Raw genomic sequence first — 17,609 nt, forward strand, 5'->3', positions numbered from 1 at the left:
TTTCGCTGGAAAAACAGAGGCTGACACTATTATAATACTGCAGAAAGAAAAGTTCCCCTCTCTTTTTTTTTTTGCTTATAGAATCTCCATTAAGGGGGGTTGTAACTTCACATCCAGACTGCTTTTACCCAGCATACAGTCCGAATTAAATAGAAGAAATATTCAAGGTATTGTTGCAGGGTTTCACAGAACAGCACACAAATTAGAAATTCACCTGGGTTGGTGTCTTCACTGGGGTCAGGGTAGCAGCATATGTAATTAAGCTCAAATCAGTCAGAGATCAATAAGGCCAAGTGCACCATAGACTCCCAGACTCAGGTAACTAACCACAGGACTTACCTCCACTTTCAGCCTCTTAAACTCTGGTGCCCAGACTGAAGATGGCAAATGCCCAGATTGAGGGGCTCAAAGAACAAAGCCTCCCCTTGCACCATAGGGGTTCAAACAACGCTGCGTCCCAGCGTATACAGCGCAGATGGAGAGCGCTGTGGAGGTGGACCGGATGACTGTATATCCGAACGGCTTCTTCCTCCTGCCGTAGCAGGCACCAAACGTTAGGCCCCACGCCAAGGTGAACCGCTTGTAGGAGCCCTTCCTCACCGCATTCAGAGGCACAAGATACGTGCGTGCTCCTTGACTCCACCTCCCTCCTCAACAACAATGTCTCTTCATTCTCTTGGTATCTAAATGAAGTGACCAATCAGCAAGCTCTACCCAGGTTCTGAACCAAAAATGGGCCAGCTACTAAGCTTACATTCCTGCTTTTCAAATAAAGATACCAAAAGAACAAAGAAAAAATGATAATAGGAGCAAAATAGAAAGTTGCTTAAAATTGCATGCTCTGTCTGAAAGAAACAAAATTGAGTTTCATATCCCTTTAAAACCTATTGAAATTAGTAGGTTAAAAATGGCCCCATAAATGTGTTATTCATTATCAAGAATTTGGAATTATAATAAGGAAAACCTGACTGTCAAATGTTAAAGGGACATGAAAACCCAAAACTTTTATTTTATGATTTAGACAAGGGACATGATTTTAAACAACTTTCCAGTTTACATCCATTATTTAATTTGCTGCATTCTCTTGTTTTCATTTGTTGAAGGAGCAGCAATGAACTACTGGTCGCTATATGAACTCATCATGTGAGGGCCTGAGGGGTCACTTGCCCTCCTAGGATTCAGATGATCAGCACACCAGCCCAACTAAAAACAAAGTCATTTTTACTGGTGAGGAGGGGGGCTACTACAGAGCCCATATCTCCCATTTGATTTAATTAGTGGAGTATATCACGTTCTATCTGAAGCATGGGGCTATGACTCTGACTTTTATGTCACTTTCACATTTCTTTTCTTTCATTTATTTTAACATTACAAGGAGCTGAAAGTGTTATTTAAAGGGACAGTCAACACTAAAATTGTTATTGTTTAAAAAGATAGATAACGCCTTTACTACCCATTCCCCAGCTTTTGCACAACCAACATTGTAATATTTATATACTTTATAACATTTAAACCTCTACATTTCTGCCTGTTTCAAAGGCTCTATAGACAACCTCTTAATCACATGCTTTTTTATTTGCTTTTCACAACAGGAGACTGCTAGTTCTTGTGGGCCATATTGATAATGTGTTCACGCCCGAGGAGTTATTTAAGATTTAGCACAACACCGTACTAAATGCAAGTCAATAGATAATAAATAAAATGCCATGTGATCAGGGAGCTTTCAGAAGAGGATTAGATACAAGGTAATCACAGAGATAAAAAGTATATTAATATAGCTGTGCTGGTTATTCAAAACTGGGGAATGGGTAATAAAGGGATTATCTATGTTTTAAAATAATACAAATTCTATTGTAGACTGTCCCTTTAAACCTCTAGATTTATGCCTCTTTCAAAGCCACTACAGACAGCCTCTTATCACATGCTTTTTTAATTTGCTTTTCACAACAGGAGACTGCTAGTTCATGTGGGCCATATAGATAACATTGTGCTCAGGCCCGTGGGTTGTGTACAACACAGCACTAATTGGCTAAAATGCAAGTCAATCTATACTATAATCGTGTTTGTAATGCTTCCGTCGCTGTCGCCAATTGCGCACCCATCCTCAAAGGAATGTTGGCTGCACGTGCAGCAAAAAGTCCACCTGGATGCAGTGTAGGCAAACGAATCATTAAGAAAAAAAACATGCAACCGCCCGCATGAAATAACAAAAAACCTAACCGCCCGCATGAAATAACAAAAAACCTAACCGCCCGCATGAAATAACAAAAAACCTAACCGCCCGCATGAAATAACAAAAAACCTAACCGCCCGAACAAAGTACCTGTATAACATAAAAAAAAACTAACCGCCGAACAAAGTATAACAAAAAAACTAAGCATCCGCAAGAAATATTAACAAACACCTAAGCCGCCAACCCCCACTTTGCAAAAAAATAAAGTAATTAACCCCTAATTTGCAAATTAAACAACGCAAATAACATAATTAAAATATTAACCCTAAACCGCCAACCCCCACATCGCAAAAACCTAATTAACCTATTAACCCCTAAACCGCCAACCCCCACATCGCAATAAACCTAATTAACCTATTAACCCCTAAACCGCCAACCCCCTACATCGCAATACACCTAATTAACCCCTAAACTGCCAAACCCCCACATCGCAATAAACCTAATTAACCTATTAACTCCTATAAACTCCTAAACCGCCAACCCCCCACAACGCAAATAACTAATTGAATTACTAAGCCCTATACAACCATAAAAATCCTAACATTAATTTAAAAATAAAACCTAACATTAAATTACAAAACATTAATCTAAAATTACAAAAAATAAAAAAAGTATAAAATGACAGAAAAAATAAACAAAATTATCAAAAATAAAAAAAATTAAACCTAATCTAATACCCCTATGAAAATAAAAAAGCCCCCCAAAATAAAAAACACCCTTTATCTAAACTGAACTATCAATAGCCCTTAAAATGGCTTTTTGTTGGGCATTGCTCTAAGTTAAACAGCTCTTTTACACGTAAAGAAATATTAAGTCCCCCCCTAACAGTAAAACCCCTCCACCCACCAAACCCCCCAAAATAAAAAACCTAACACTAAAAAAACCTAAAGTACCCGTTGCCCCTAAAGGTGCATTTGTATGGGCATTGTCCTTAAAAGGGCAATCAGCTCTTTTTACAGCCCAAAAAACCCTAATCTAACAAACAAAACCTGACTAATCCCCAAATAGGTACTCACCATTCCTGAAGTCCAGCAGAGAAGGTCTTCTTCCAGGCGGCTCCATCATCTTCTATCTTCATCCGGAGCAAAGTAGGCAAGTAGCGGAGGTGCAGAGCTGGCTTCCCTGATGCATGGATCCGGAGCGGCGGTCCTCAGTGGCGCAGAGGCTCCTCTTCATGCGATCGTTCGCCGCACACTAAAGATTAAATGCAAGGTACCCCATATTTATTGGGGTACCTTGCATTCCTATTGGCTGAAATTTTGAAATCAGTCAATAGGATGAGAGCTACTGAAATCTTATTGGCTGATTTGAGCAGCCAATAGGATTTCCGTAGCTTTAATCCTATTGGCGGATTTCAAAGTTTCAGCCAATAGGAATACAAGGTACCCCAAATTGAATGCGGTACCTTCCATTCAATTTTTAGTGTATGACGGAGATCGGATGAAGAGGAGCCTCCGCCGCTGAGGATCACTGCCACTGAGGATCACCGCCACTGAGGATTTCCGCTGAGGACAACTGCTCTGGATCCGCACATCGGGAAGACCGCTCCACACCTGTGCTCCACGCTGCTTTCGCTCCGGATGAATATAGAAGATGATGGTGCCGCCTGGAAGAAGACCTTCACCCCTGGACTTCAGGAACAGTGAGTACCTATTTGGGGCTTAGTCTTAGATTAGGGTTTTTTGGGCTGTAATAGAGCTGATTGCCCTTTTAAGGCCAGAAAAAGAGCTGAATGCCCTTTTAAGGGCAATACCCATACAAATGCCCCTTTAGGGGTAATGGGTAGCTTAGGTTTTTTTAGACTTATTTTTATTTTATTTTGGGGGGGTTGGTTGGGTGGAGGTTTTACTGTTAGGGGGTACTTTACAATTTTTGTTTAAGGGCTATTGGTAGTTTATTGATAGATTAGGGTGTGTGTTTATTTTGGGGGGGATTGTTTATTTTTTATAAGGGTATTAGTTTAGGTTTAAATTTTTTAGTTTGGATAGCTTTGTTTATTTTTTTCTGTAATTTTACATTTTTTATTTTTTGTAATATTAGCTTTGGGGTTTGTAGATTTTAAAAAAATAGACTGCCCTCTGGGCAGACTTATCGCCTAGTAGATACTAGATAATAAATAAAAGTCATGTGATCAGGGGGCTGTCAGAAGATGCTTAGATACAAGGTAATCACAGAAATAAAAAGTGTATTAATATTACCATGTTGGTTATGCACAACTGGGGATTGGGTAATAAAGGGATTATCTATCTTTTTTTCCCAAATCAGCTTTATTTCAATAAAATCATTGTACAATGAGAGGAGACGCAGCTCCTTTGAGTATACAGAGGCTGATTTTTTTTCGAACAATAAAACAACAACTCTTGCTCACATCACTTATCGAATTTGAATGTCACGAAACAGTCCGTTATATGTGATTGTGAGTAACCTATAGATATGTAGGTATGCGATCAATATATTTAAGAACAACCAATAATAATAGAGAACAAACATACGTTCAATGGATATAAGCTATCGGTAAAAATTCAACAGTTAGATGGAGCGCTGAGAAAAAATTATTCCATGCCAATCACATAGTTATATCTATTAGATTGTCTTCCCTATTTTCCTTTAACATGTTTATATAGTGTTCCCATGTGAAGGTTATTTCTGCGAAAATCTGCATTGTGTCGTGTTTTAGGTTGTGTATCTCCTCCAGTCTTATGAATTCCAATGTTTGTAGTATCCACATGTGTTTGTGGGGAATGTCTTTACTTTTCCAATTTTTGGCTATTAGAAGTTTAACACTATTCGTCATTATGGTAAATAATTTTAGAAATGGTTTGTATTTTAGAGGGGGAGATTTATTCAAAAGCCAGTTTAGGGGATCCAGTGGGAATCGAGATTCTAAGATTACTTCAATTTCTTCAATAATCTGTCTCCAGAATGTCTGTAATGTCGAGCACCACCACCACATGTGTGCCATATCGCTACCCACGTGTCCACACCTCCAGCATTTGTTATTTGACTTGTGGAAAAGTTTATTAAGTCTACAGGGTGTGTAGTACCACCTATGTAATATTTTGAGGTTTAATTCAATGACACTTAAGGAACTAGAAGTCTTCAAGGTATGTAGGAATATTTGTGAGCATGTCTGAGGGAGGATAATTTTACCTAGATCCCTTTCCCAGGCTTCCATATATCCCAACACCTGTCCAGGTTGTGTGTGGGTAATTAATTTGTATATTTTAGAAATGGTGTGTCTAGGGGTTGGGTTTTGGGTGAACAAACATTCAAAATTGGTGAGCGGTCTAATCATGTTCGGAGAGTGATGGTGTTGGGTAAGGAAGTGGTGAGTTCTGTGGTAAGTGTACCAATTTGTGAAACAAATAAATCCCTGAGAAACCAAGGTTTCCCGCTTTATCACCTTTTCATTGTCTATGAGAGTGTATATAGGTAGTTCAGTCAGGTTCTCAGTATGTGAGGTCCGTGTTGTGTTTAGGTCTATACTAAACTCTCCGTTGGCCGTCAGTGAAGTTAGGGGAGATGGCCTAGATGAAATGTGGGGGTAATGCAGTAAAGCATCCTGCCATACTTTAAAAGTCTCCATTAAAATTGGGTTCCTGGTGATCGTAATGGGCCTGGTACTGTGGAATGACCAACATATCTCACTTATACTGTGGGTAGGAAAACTATCTAATTCAAGGGTTACCCATCGTTTATCATGTGAGTGTGAATATAAATCAAGAACTCTTTGTAGGAAGATGGTAGTTTTATAAGCCTGAATGTCAGGCATACCTAGGCCACCCTGACCTTTGTGTTTCATCATGACATTTTTATTAATCCTTGGGTGTTTCCTGTTCCAGGTAAATGTACTGAGGGCCTTCTGTAAAGACATCACATAGGTTTTGGGTATGGGGATGGGTAATGTCTGGAGGAGATACAAGATGCGTGGGAATATGTTCATCTTTACTAAATTGATCCGTCCCAACCAGGAGATACGCTTGTTCCTCCATCTAGATAAATCGTTTATTATTCTATCTTTTAATGGAACATAATTGGATTCAAATATTAAACTAAGTTTCGAAGTCAGGTTAATGCCGAGGTATTTAAGGGAGAGGGGGCACCACTTGAAAGGGTTTATTTCCTGAACAGTATTTAATGGAGGGAAGAGTGATGTTTAGGATTTCTGATTTGGGTAAGTTTATTAAAAAATTGGACAAGGTGTGGAAAGTCTGAAGTTCTTCAATTAAGGCCGGGATAGCTCTTACTGGGTTAGTCAGGGTAAGAAGAATGTCATCAGCGTATAGGGAAATTAAGTATTTGTGTTATTTAACTGTAAATCCCTCTATGTTGATGTTATTACGGATTTTGGTGGCTATAGTCTCGATCATGCAGGCAAATAGTAATGGGGATAGAGGGCAGCCCTGTCATGTACCGTTAGTGATAGGGAAGGGATCTGACAATATTCCATTTAGACATATTCTAGCACTTGGTTGGGTGTATAGGGCAAAAATCCGATGGAGCATCTTCTCCCCGAAACCCAAATGCTGCAGAGTAAGTTTTAGGTAATCCCAGGCAACACGGTCAAATGCTTTATCAGCATCTGTGGATAAAATGACCATTGGAGTATTTTTTTCTTTAGCTTGATAGATAAGATTTAAAGCCCTGACCGTGCCGTCCTTTGCTTCCCTCCCGGGGATGAACCCCACCTGATCTGGGTTAATCAAATCATTAATATATTTGTTTATTCTGGTCGTGAGGATTCTGGCATAAATTTTTAGATCTGAATTTATTAGGGATATCGGCCGGTAGTTGGCGGGGTTATCTGCCGTTCTTCCGGGCTTTGGAATCATAATGATGTGGGCTTCTAGTGCAGTTTGAGAAAAGGAATGGGTGTCCTCTATAGAAGAATAGTATGATAATAGTTGGGGGGCTAGCAAATCTTTATATTTGGTATAGTAGGCATATGAAAAGCCGTCGGGTCCAGGTGCCCTTCCCGTTGGTAAATTCTTAATGGAATCGAGGATTTCATCTATAGTTATTGGTTCTTCTAACTGTGATTTTTGGTCTGGTGTAAGTTTTGGTAAGTGCAATTGTGAGAGATAATTTTCTATGCTGGTTTGGCGTAGTGTATTGCCCATTGAGGTGTTAGGAGTCAAGTTATAAAGGTCACTGAAATATTCTCTAAAAGTAGCTGCGATAGATTGAGAGGAGTGTTGTGTTTGTCCTCTTCTATCTTTAATTTGCATAATATATCTAGCCCTCGATTTTTTCTTAACAAGTCTAGCTAGCGCTCTGCCTGGCTTGTTGTGAGTGTCGAATGCATGTCGTTTGTAAAGAATTGTTGTTTGTGGACTTCCGTATTTAAGAGTGTAGACAGTTCTCGGGATTATCTATCTTTTTAAACAATGAAAATTCTGGTGTAGACTGTCCCTTTAATGTGGCTGGTACAAGATACTTTCATTGTCCCCTTTCTGCATGTTTTCAAATTATGTCATTATATTTATCTATAAAAATGTAATTGTGTGTTAAGTATATAGCCCTATCCCAATTTTATTTAATATTATTTAGTTTATTTTAGTTTTTAGAAGAAAATCTATTCGCAGTTTGTTGCTAGGCACCTTTATCAAGATTGTATAAAATGTTTGTTTCTTTCATTTAGGGGGCAAGAGTCCACAATCCGTTACACATGTTACACAAGTGGTATTCCTAGGTGCCTCATTGAATTGCCGACAACATACTAAAAGACCGACTTGATCCCTTGCACCCTACTTGATCGACACCCCTTTTAAGAAGCAGCAGACGGAGGCTCAATTCCGATCTGCCACTGAGTTCCAGGAGCCCGATAGGCCAGAAAATTTTTGCCGGTCCTCCGGGGTTTATCTCATCTTTCCTCATCATGTAGATTATTTAAAGTATTGTAGATATCTTAAGATGGATTTAATAGTTGCTTGCTATTATTTCAAACATAAATATATTTTGGAAAATATATGTTTATGTTTCCAATAATATTAAGTAACCATTAAATCCCTTTTAAGATATCTACAATACTTTAAGATATCTACAATACTACAATGCATAACATATAAACATTGATCCCTAATCTGCCATAACCTAAAACTAACTTTAGAAGCTAAGGCCCTACACATAAATATTCAATATTTAAAATTATGCATTGTTATGTAGAATGCATAATGTTTAATTATATTTTAATTTATATGCAAATGTTTAATGTCACTTGTTGTGTTTATTATTTCCAATTAAAGACAGTATAATTGATATTATAGATCTACATAACTACATGCCTGTTATGTAAAATATAATTTAATAAAACTGACTACAATAACATAAATATATATATATATATATATATATATATATATATATATATATATATATTAATATAAACACACAGAAAAAGTCCAGCACTCACTCACAAGCTCTCAACTAAGATAAAAAGCAGCAATGGAAGAATTAGTTACCGCATCTGGCCAAATGGGAAAAGCCCAGGTACCTCGTCAAGGTTTCTTCCAAATACACCTGGGTCCCTAAACAGCCACACAATGCAGGCTCACAATCAAACAACTGTGAAAAAAAGCAACTGTGAAAAAATGGAGGGTGCACAGGCTTATGTAATTTCCCAAACATATACAAAACATGGGGTGGGGTCAGCACTCTCAGGCCGGACCGGGTACACATCCTATGACCCTGCAACATGCACAGCCCTGGGTGCAAACCAGCACTCTCAGGAAGCTGCACTGCCACCAGAGTCACAGGCAGTTAACCCCAGTCAGGCCTGGGTGCAAGGCCCAAACAAGGAAAATTACAAAAAATAATATTTTTTAATATAAACACACAGAAAAAGTCCAGCACTCACTCACAAGCTCTCAACTAAGATAAAAAGCAGCAATGGAAGAATTAGTTACCGCATCTGGCCAAATGGGAAAAGCCCAGGTACCTCGTCAAGGTTTCTTCCAAATACACCTGGGTCCCTAAACAGCCACACAATGCAGGCTCACAATCAAACAACTGTGAAAAAAAGCAACTGTGAAAAAATGGAGGGTGCACAGGCTTATGTAATTTACCAAACATATACAAAACATGGGGTGGGGTCAGCACTCTCAGGCCGGACCGGGTACACATCCTATGACCCTGCAACATGCACAGCCCTGGGTGCAAACCAGCACTCTCAGGAAGCTGCACTGCCACCAGAGTCACAGGCAGTTAACCCCAGTCAGGCCTGGGTGCAAGGCCCAAACAAGGAAAATTACAAAAAATAATATTTTTTAATATAAACACACAGAAAAAGTCCAGCACTCACTCACAAGCTCTCAACTAAGATAAAAAGCAGCAATGGAAGAATTAGTTACCGCATCTGGCCAAATGGGAAAAGCCCAGGTACCTCGTCAAGGTTTCTTCCAAATACACCTGGGTCCCTAAACAGCCACACAATGCAGGCTCACAATCAAACAACTGTGAAAAAAAGCAACTGTGAAAAAATGGAGGGTGCACAGGCTTATGTAATTTCCCAAACATATACAAAACATGGGGTGGGGTCAGCACTCTCAGGCCGGACCGGGTACACATCCTATGACCCTGCAACATGCACAGCCCTGGGTGCAAACCAGCACTCTCAGGAAGCTGCACTGCCACCAGAGTCACAGGCAGTTAACCCCAGTCAGGCCTGGGTGCAAGGCCCAAACAAGGAAAATTACAAAAAATAATATTTTTTAATATAAACACACAGAAAAAGTCCAGCACTCACTCACAAGCTCTCAACTAAGATAAAAAGCAGCAATGGAAGAATTAGTTACCGCATCTGGCCAAATGGGAAAAGCCCAGGTACCTCGTCAAGGTTTCTTCCAAATACACCTGGGTCCCTAAACAGCCACACAATGCAGGCTCACAATCAAACAACTGTGAAAAAAAGCAACTGTGAAAAAATGGAGGGTGCACAGGCTTATGTAATTTCCCAAACATATACAAAACATGGGGTGGGGTCAGCACTCTCAGGCCGGACCGGGTACACATCCTATGACCCTGCAACATGCACAGCCCTGGGTGCAAACCAGCACTCTCAGGAAGCTGCACTGCCACCAGAGTCACAGGCAGTTAACCCCAGTCAGGCCTGGGTGCAAGGCCCAAACAAGGAAAATTACAAAAAATAATATTTTTTAATATAAACACACAGAAAAAGTCCAGCACTCACTCACAAGCTCTCAACTAAGATAAAAAGCAGCAATGGAAGAATTAGTTACCGCATCTGGCCAAATGGGAAAAGCCCAGGTACCTCGTCAAGGTTTCTTCCAAATACACCTGGGTCCCTAAACAGCCACACAATGCAGGCTCACAATCAAACAACTGTGAAAAAAAGCAACTGTGAAAAAATGGAGGGTGCACAGGCTTATGTAATTTACCAAACATATACAAAACATGGGGTGGGGTCAGCACTCTCAGGCCGGACCGGGTACACATCCTATGACCCTGCAACATGCACAGCCCTGGGTGCAAACCAGCACTCTCAGGAAGCTGCACTGCCACCAGAGTCACAGGCAGTTAACCCCAGTCAGGCCTGGGTGCAAGGCCCAAACAAGGAAAATTACAAAAAATAATATTTTTTAATATAAACACACAGAAAAAGTCCAGCACTCACTCACAAGCTCTCAACTAAGATAAAAAGCAGCAATGGAAGAATTAGTTACCGCATCTGGCCAAATGGGAAAAGCCCAGGTACCTCGTCAAGGTTTCTTCCAAATACACCTGGGTCCCTAAACAGCCACACAATGCAGGCTCACAATCAAACAACTGTGAAAAAAAGCAACTGTGAAAAAATGGAGGGTGCACAGGCTTATGTAATTTCCCAAACATATACAAAACATGGGGTGGGGTCAGCACTCTCAGGCCGGACCGGGAACACATCCTATGACCCTGCAACATGCACAGCCCTGGGTGCAAACCAGCACTCTCAGGAAGCTGCACTGCCACCAGAGTCACAGGCAGTTAACCCCAGTCAGGCCTGGGTGCAAGGCCCAAACAAGGAAAATTACAAAAAATAATATTTTTTAATATAAACACACAGAAAAAGTCCAGCACTCACTCACAAGCTCTCAACTAAGATAAAAAGCAGCAATGGAAGAATTAGTTACCGCATCTGGCCAAATGGGAAAAGCCCAGGTACCTCGTCAAGGTTTCTTCCAAATACACCTGGGTCCCTAAACAGCCACACAATGCAGGCTCACAATCAAACAACTGTGAAAAAAAGCAACTGTGAAAAAATGGAGGGTGCACAGGCTTATGTAATTTCCCAAACATATACAAAACATGGGGTGGGGTCAGCACTCTCAGGCCGGACCGGGTACACATCCTATGACCCTGCAACATGCACAGCCCTGGGTGCAAACCAGCACTCTCAGGAAGCTGCACTGCCACCAGAGTCACAGGCAGTTAACCCCAGTCAGGCCTGGGTGCAAGGCCCAAACAAGGAAAATTACAAAACATAATTTCAAACATAAATATATTTTGGAAAATATATGTTTATGTTTCCAATAATATTAAGTAACCATTAAATCCCTTTTAAGATATCTACAATATTTTAAGATATCTACAATACTACAATGCATAACATATAAACATTGATCCCTAATCTGCCATAACCTAAAACTAACTTTAGAAGCTAAGGCCCTACACATAAATATTCAATATTTAAAATTATGCATTGTTATGTAGAATGCATAATGTTTAATTATATTTTAATTTATATGCAAATGTTTAATGTCACTTGTTGTGTTTATTATTTCCAATTAAAGACAGTATAATTGATATTATAGATCTACATAACTACATGCCTGTTATGTAAAATATAATTTAATAAAACTGACTACAATAACATATATATATATATATATATATATATATGTTATTATTAATAAACACAACAAGCTTACATAAATACATTTTAATGTAGATGCAATACTTAATACAAAATACAATAAATATGCATACCATTTTAAATATTGAATATCAATGCAAGGCCTGACTGCATTATATCTATAATCTTTGAAATAAAATGCATGGCCATGTATACTGCATATTAGATTAAGTATTGGATATATAAATTAAAATGTAGATATTGATGCTTGATGCATTAAAACTAAACCCTAAAATAAAAATAAAAAGGCTAGATATGTGCATGCTCGAAAAATTTGGTTCGGTTCATTTCGGATTGATTCAGAGGTTTTCGAATTTCGTTTTGGATCGATTTGAATTCGGAAAACTTTGAATGGATTCGTTTCTGATTCATTCGGATTTGAAAAAATTCGGCTGGATTTGGTTCGATTCGGTTCGGAAATTCGGAATTTCGGTATGTGTGCTGTGTATTAGACTAGTATTATGTACTGTATATTATGTGTAACCATAGCAGAGTGATATAACCTAATATACTGTACAATACTAGTGTAATCCATGTCCATCCGAATTTACCGAATAAATCCGAACTAATTCAGATTTATTCTGTAAATTCGGCAGTATTTTAATTCGGAATTTCGGTTCGATCCGAATCTCTGAATTTGCCAAATTTTCTGAATTTCCGAATCGAACCGAATTGCACATGTCTAAAAAAGGCTCAGTTAAAAAAAAATAACTGTGAGTAATAGATAGGGTATTTTTGTTTGTTTTTTGGCAAAAGATCTTAAATCTATTGTAATTTATTTTAGTGTTAGGGTTTATGTTTTGTTTTTTTAGGTGGGTTTTTTATTTTATGGGCCATGTAGTTTAGTCTTGATCACCAAAAGGTTAGAAAAATAGCACATCTTCTCTGCTTGTAGTGGGGCACGGAATAAAGAACTTGCCAGGTCCCAGTCAATCCAAGCATAAAGAATATTCCAGCCTCCAATTTCTTTAAAAGACCTTTATTTCATATAGGGTCCTGAGTAGAAATTACAAAGTTTCAAGCCTAAACAGGCTCTTAATCATGTATAATTGTAGAATTATACATGATTAAGAGCCTGTTAAGGCTTGAAACTTTGTAATTTCTACTCAGGACCCTATATGAAATAAAGGTCTTTTAAAGAAATTGGAGGCTGGAATATTCTTTATACTTGCATGTAGTTTAGTGCTAGGTATAATGATTTTTGTTTATACTGTTGTTTATTATTTTCTGTAACTTAGTGTAGGGGGGGTTTGTTTAGAGGGGGTTAGGTGTTAGCTAAATTAGGGTTAGATTGTGTTTGGGGTTTGGCAGTTTAGATTAATTTTATTTTTGATTTTTTACTTAGATTTTTTATTTTATATATATCTAACTTAGGAGGTTTAGTTTAGAGGGGGGTTAGGTTTAGGTTAGTTTGAATTTAGGGTATATGGTGGCATAGGGGTTTAAAGTTAGTTGATTGCGGTGGGTATATGGCGGCATAGGGGAATTATAGTTAGTTGATTGTTTAAAATGCTATGTTCTATCCAATACATCTATATATATTTACTTTGCTGTCCCTTAAAAAAATGACTGTGGTTGGCTCTGGAGTCTGCACGTGTATGTGTAACATTGTTACAAACATTGTTGCAAACACTGTTGCCACAGAGTTCTCAAGACATATGCCCACTCCTGAGTATACCTCAGTATATTCCCATTTAAAGGAGTTATGTTTCAACAAAGGATACCAACAGAAAGATGTACGTCGCTTTAATTGATATTTTAATTATAGAGGAAAATATTTTAAGCATTTTTAGGAACATGGATTTATTTACAATCCTTCTGGTGCGCTGTTTAAAGCAATTTAGTGGTTGTAACAAGAAAAAAGTTTCAATAACCTTATATAATGTCTGTGAACAGATCCATTTCTAGTGAAACCAATATCAAAAAATCAACATGTAGCCTCTGTGGCTATAGTCTTATCTCGGGAGTTTCTGTGTGCACAACAATACACAGCAGGGCTTGATTGTTATATTATCTGTACTTGTCCCCAGGACACAGTGGGATATGCAGAGTGGGTGTGGACATTAGTGCAATATATATATGGGGTCCTGAGATCACTAGTCTTAGCAAGGACAATCAGAATTCTGTGAGTCAGTACTTGTCAGGTTAGTTTTGGCTCCTGCAATCTGCTGCCATGATTTTATTGCTTCTGCTGAGCACACTCTGTTTCCTGGGAATGACCTCTCCTGATCTGGTAAGTTCTCTGCACTGGGATTCCCATTCTGCATCAGCTCTTATACGAATATGTAGGCTCTAACAAAATTACTTATTAGTGGTGCTTTTGTTTTTTATCCTTTGTAAGTGTGTATGTGTGAGTGTGTATGAATGTGTGAGTGTGTGTGTGTATGTGAGTGTATGTGTATGTGTGAGTATGTATTGTATGTATGTGCGTGCGTATATGTGTGAGTGTGTATGTATGTGTGAGTGTGTATGTATATATGTGTGTGTATGTGTGTGTATATGTGTGAGTGTGTATGTATGTGTGTGTATATGTGTGAGTGTGTATGTGTGAGTGTCTATGTGTTAGTGTGTGTGTATATGTATATGTGAGTGTATGAGTGTATATGTGTGAGTGTAAATGTGTATGTGTGAGTGTCTATGTGTATGTGTGAGTGTGTATGTGTGAGTATATCTGTGTATATGTATGTGTGAGTGTGTATGTATGTATGTATGTGTGAGTGTGTATGAATGTGTGAGTGTGTATGTGTGAGTGAGTGTGTATGTGTGAGTGAGTGTGTGTGTGAGTGTGTGTGTATTTGTGAGTGTGTGTATATGTGTGTGTATATGTGAGTGTGTGGGTATAATATAAGTGTGTATATAAGTGTGTATATGTGTGAGTGTATATGTGAGTGTGTGTATATAAGTGTGTATATGTGTGTGTGTATGTATATATGTGTATATGTGTAAATGCGTGCGTATATGTGTGAGTGTGTATGTATGTGTGAGTGTGTATGTATATATGTGTGTGTATGTGTGTGTATATGTGTGAGTGTGTATGTATGTGTGTGTATATGTGTGAGTGTGTATGTGTTAGTGTGTGTGTATATGTATATGTGAGTGTATGAGTGTATATGTGTGAGTGTAAATGTGTATGTGGGAGTGTGTATGTGTGAGTGTCTATGTGTATGTGTGAGTGTGTATGTGTGAGTATATCTGTGTATATGTATGTGTGAGTGTGTATGTATGTATGTATGTATGTGTGAGTGTTTATGAATGTGTGAGTGTGTATGTGTGAGTGAGTGTGTATGTGTGAGTGTGTGTGTGTGTGAGTGTGTGTGTATTTGAGTGTGTGTATATGTGAGTGTGTGGGTATAATATAAGTGTGTATATGTGTGAGTGTATATGTGAGTGTGTGTATATAAGTGTGTATATGTGTGTGTGCATGTATATTTGTGTATATGTGTAAATGTGTGTGTATATATATATGTGTGTGTATCATGTGTGTATATATATATATATATATATATATATATATGTGTGTATGTTTGTATATGTGTGTGTATATGTGTATATGTATATGTGAGTGTGAATGTGTGTGTTAAAGGCCCACAAAGGAGTTAAATACATAAAGTTAGCTGCAGAGCAGCAATGCACTACTGATGATAAGTTATTCCGCGTGGCATATGCAATCATTGGCTGTATGGCCCAGTAGTGCATTGCTGCTATTTACACTTTGTTAAAGGGACATTCTAATGTAGAAATAAAATGCTCTATTACATTAGAGCATTATATTTATTTTTAAACAAATTCCTTTTCTTTTACTATGTGTTTAACATCTGCACAGGGTTAAATAGATAGAAAGGTCAACAGTGAAATGTGGATAGATGCATTTCAATATGAAATAAAAGCATTTTTGCAATATAGTTCCATTAGCAAAGATACTTCTATCAAAAGTTATTACATATGAGACCTCACTCATATCTTTGAACCCTTATAACTTTGTGCAATATTTTTTGAATATGTTTTATTAGACAGTGTTATTATGAATGTAACTGTACTTTGTAATGTATTTTTTGTGTTTTGTGTCACTTTTTTGTTTTGCAAAGCAGTTAACCAGAGCTCTGAGTTGTGGTAATCATTTTAGCGTAAATCGCGATTGCACTCTATCGTTGTGTTTACTTTCAACTCGTAAAACCAGCAGTTAACCCGACAAGCTCCCTCGCTCAGGGGCAAACGTTTGTGCTCCACTCGTAATCTGGCTCAATGTCTTCACAGAAGCAATCAGAGCATGCATGGTGTGTGAATACTAGTGCACGAGGCCTCACAGCATATGTGCGTATGAACTTTTACTAGAATATTGCAAAAATACTTCTATTTCATATAAAAATGCACACACATTTAAATTTCGACCTTTCCATCCCTTTACATACACAGTTAAATTTGTGTTCCTATGCAAAATAAAATACAGCTAGTTAGCAAATGAGAAGAATGCATACGTGTGTATGCTCTAATCACTGGCTGTATCCATGTCCAGTAGAATGGGTGGGTTTACAGGAGCACAACTTTGACAACATGATTAATTTAACCCTTTAGAAGGATTCAAACACATAGTAAAAGAAGAGAATGTGTTGTGAATGTGTTCAAAAATATGTTCTAACTAGAGCATTTTTTTTTTCAATTTTTACCCTAGAATGTCCCTTTAAAATCCATAGAGATATATTGTTTTCGTGTAGTAAACTTTGCAACGGTATTAGAATTGTAGGCCTAAATACAATGGAATGTCTAGAGGAGTTGCCACAACAATATGCTCAGGAAAGCAGCTAATAAGTTGTGTTCAAAGCTGAGGCATGAACCCCCTTTCAAATGGGAGGTTGATTTCTGCTACTGCCTCTTGTTAGTTTTTTATCTAGAAACTACTTTAGTGTATGGGTGGCAGTTTCAATTGCAAAAGCAGCTATTTCATAGACAAAATAAAGTTAAATGATTAAACAATTTAATAGACTCCAGCAAGTAAAATGTGGCACTCGAAGCACATTAAAGGGGTAACAATTTTACAGTAAATTGGCCCTTTCATTATTTCTGCAGCGCCCCTAATGCACTAAACGGTCATTAATTTGTAAGGCATTTTTTTTAACATGCTTTGCTTTAGCGCATAGGCGAATTTAAATAATAAAGCAAGAAATAATAGAGACCTCAACTGTTGCAATAGAAAGTTTATGTTAAAAAGGGACACTCAGGTCAAAATTAAAGTTTCATGATTCAGATAGAACATGCAATTTTAAACAACTTTCTTATATTTACACTTTCTGAGTCACCAGATCCTACTGAGCATGTGCAAGAATTCGCAGAATATACGTATATGCATTTGTGATTGGCTAATGGCTGTCACATGATACGAGAGGAGTTGAAAAAGACATAACATTGAAATTTGTCAGAAAAAAATCTACTACTTATTTGAAGATCAGACTAAGTGCTATTGTATTGTTATCA

General features: G+C 38.0%; 1 protein-coding gene across 1 annotated transcript in view; it reads left to right on the forward strand.

Annotated features, from left to right (window-relative positions):
• Positions 1-7,225: 7,225 nt before the first annotated feature.
• The window catches only part of LOC128641667 (high choriolytic enzyme 2-like), a 50,321-nt gene continuing 39,937 nt past the window's right edge, over positions 7,226-17,609 (forward strand). The window contains exon 1 of the mRNA XM_053694200.1: positions 7,226-7,295. Within this exon, the coding sequence (XP_053550175.1) occupies positions 7,226-7,295 (70 nt within the window). The remainder of the gene's footprint in view (positions 7,296-17,609) is intronic.

This window comes from Bombina bombina, chromosome 11 (assembly GCF_027579735.1).
Source record: "Bombina bombina isolate aBomBom1 chromosome 11, aBomBom1.pri, whole genome shotgun sequence".
Lineage (NCBI taxonomy): Eukaryota > Metazoa > Chordata > Amphibia > Anura > Bombinatoridae > Bombina > Bombina bombina.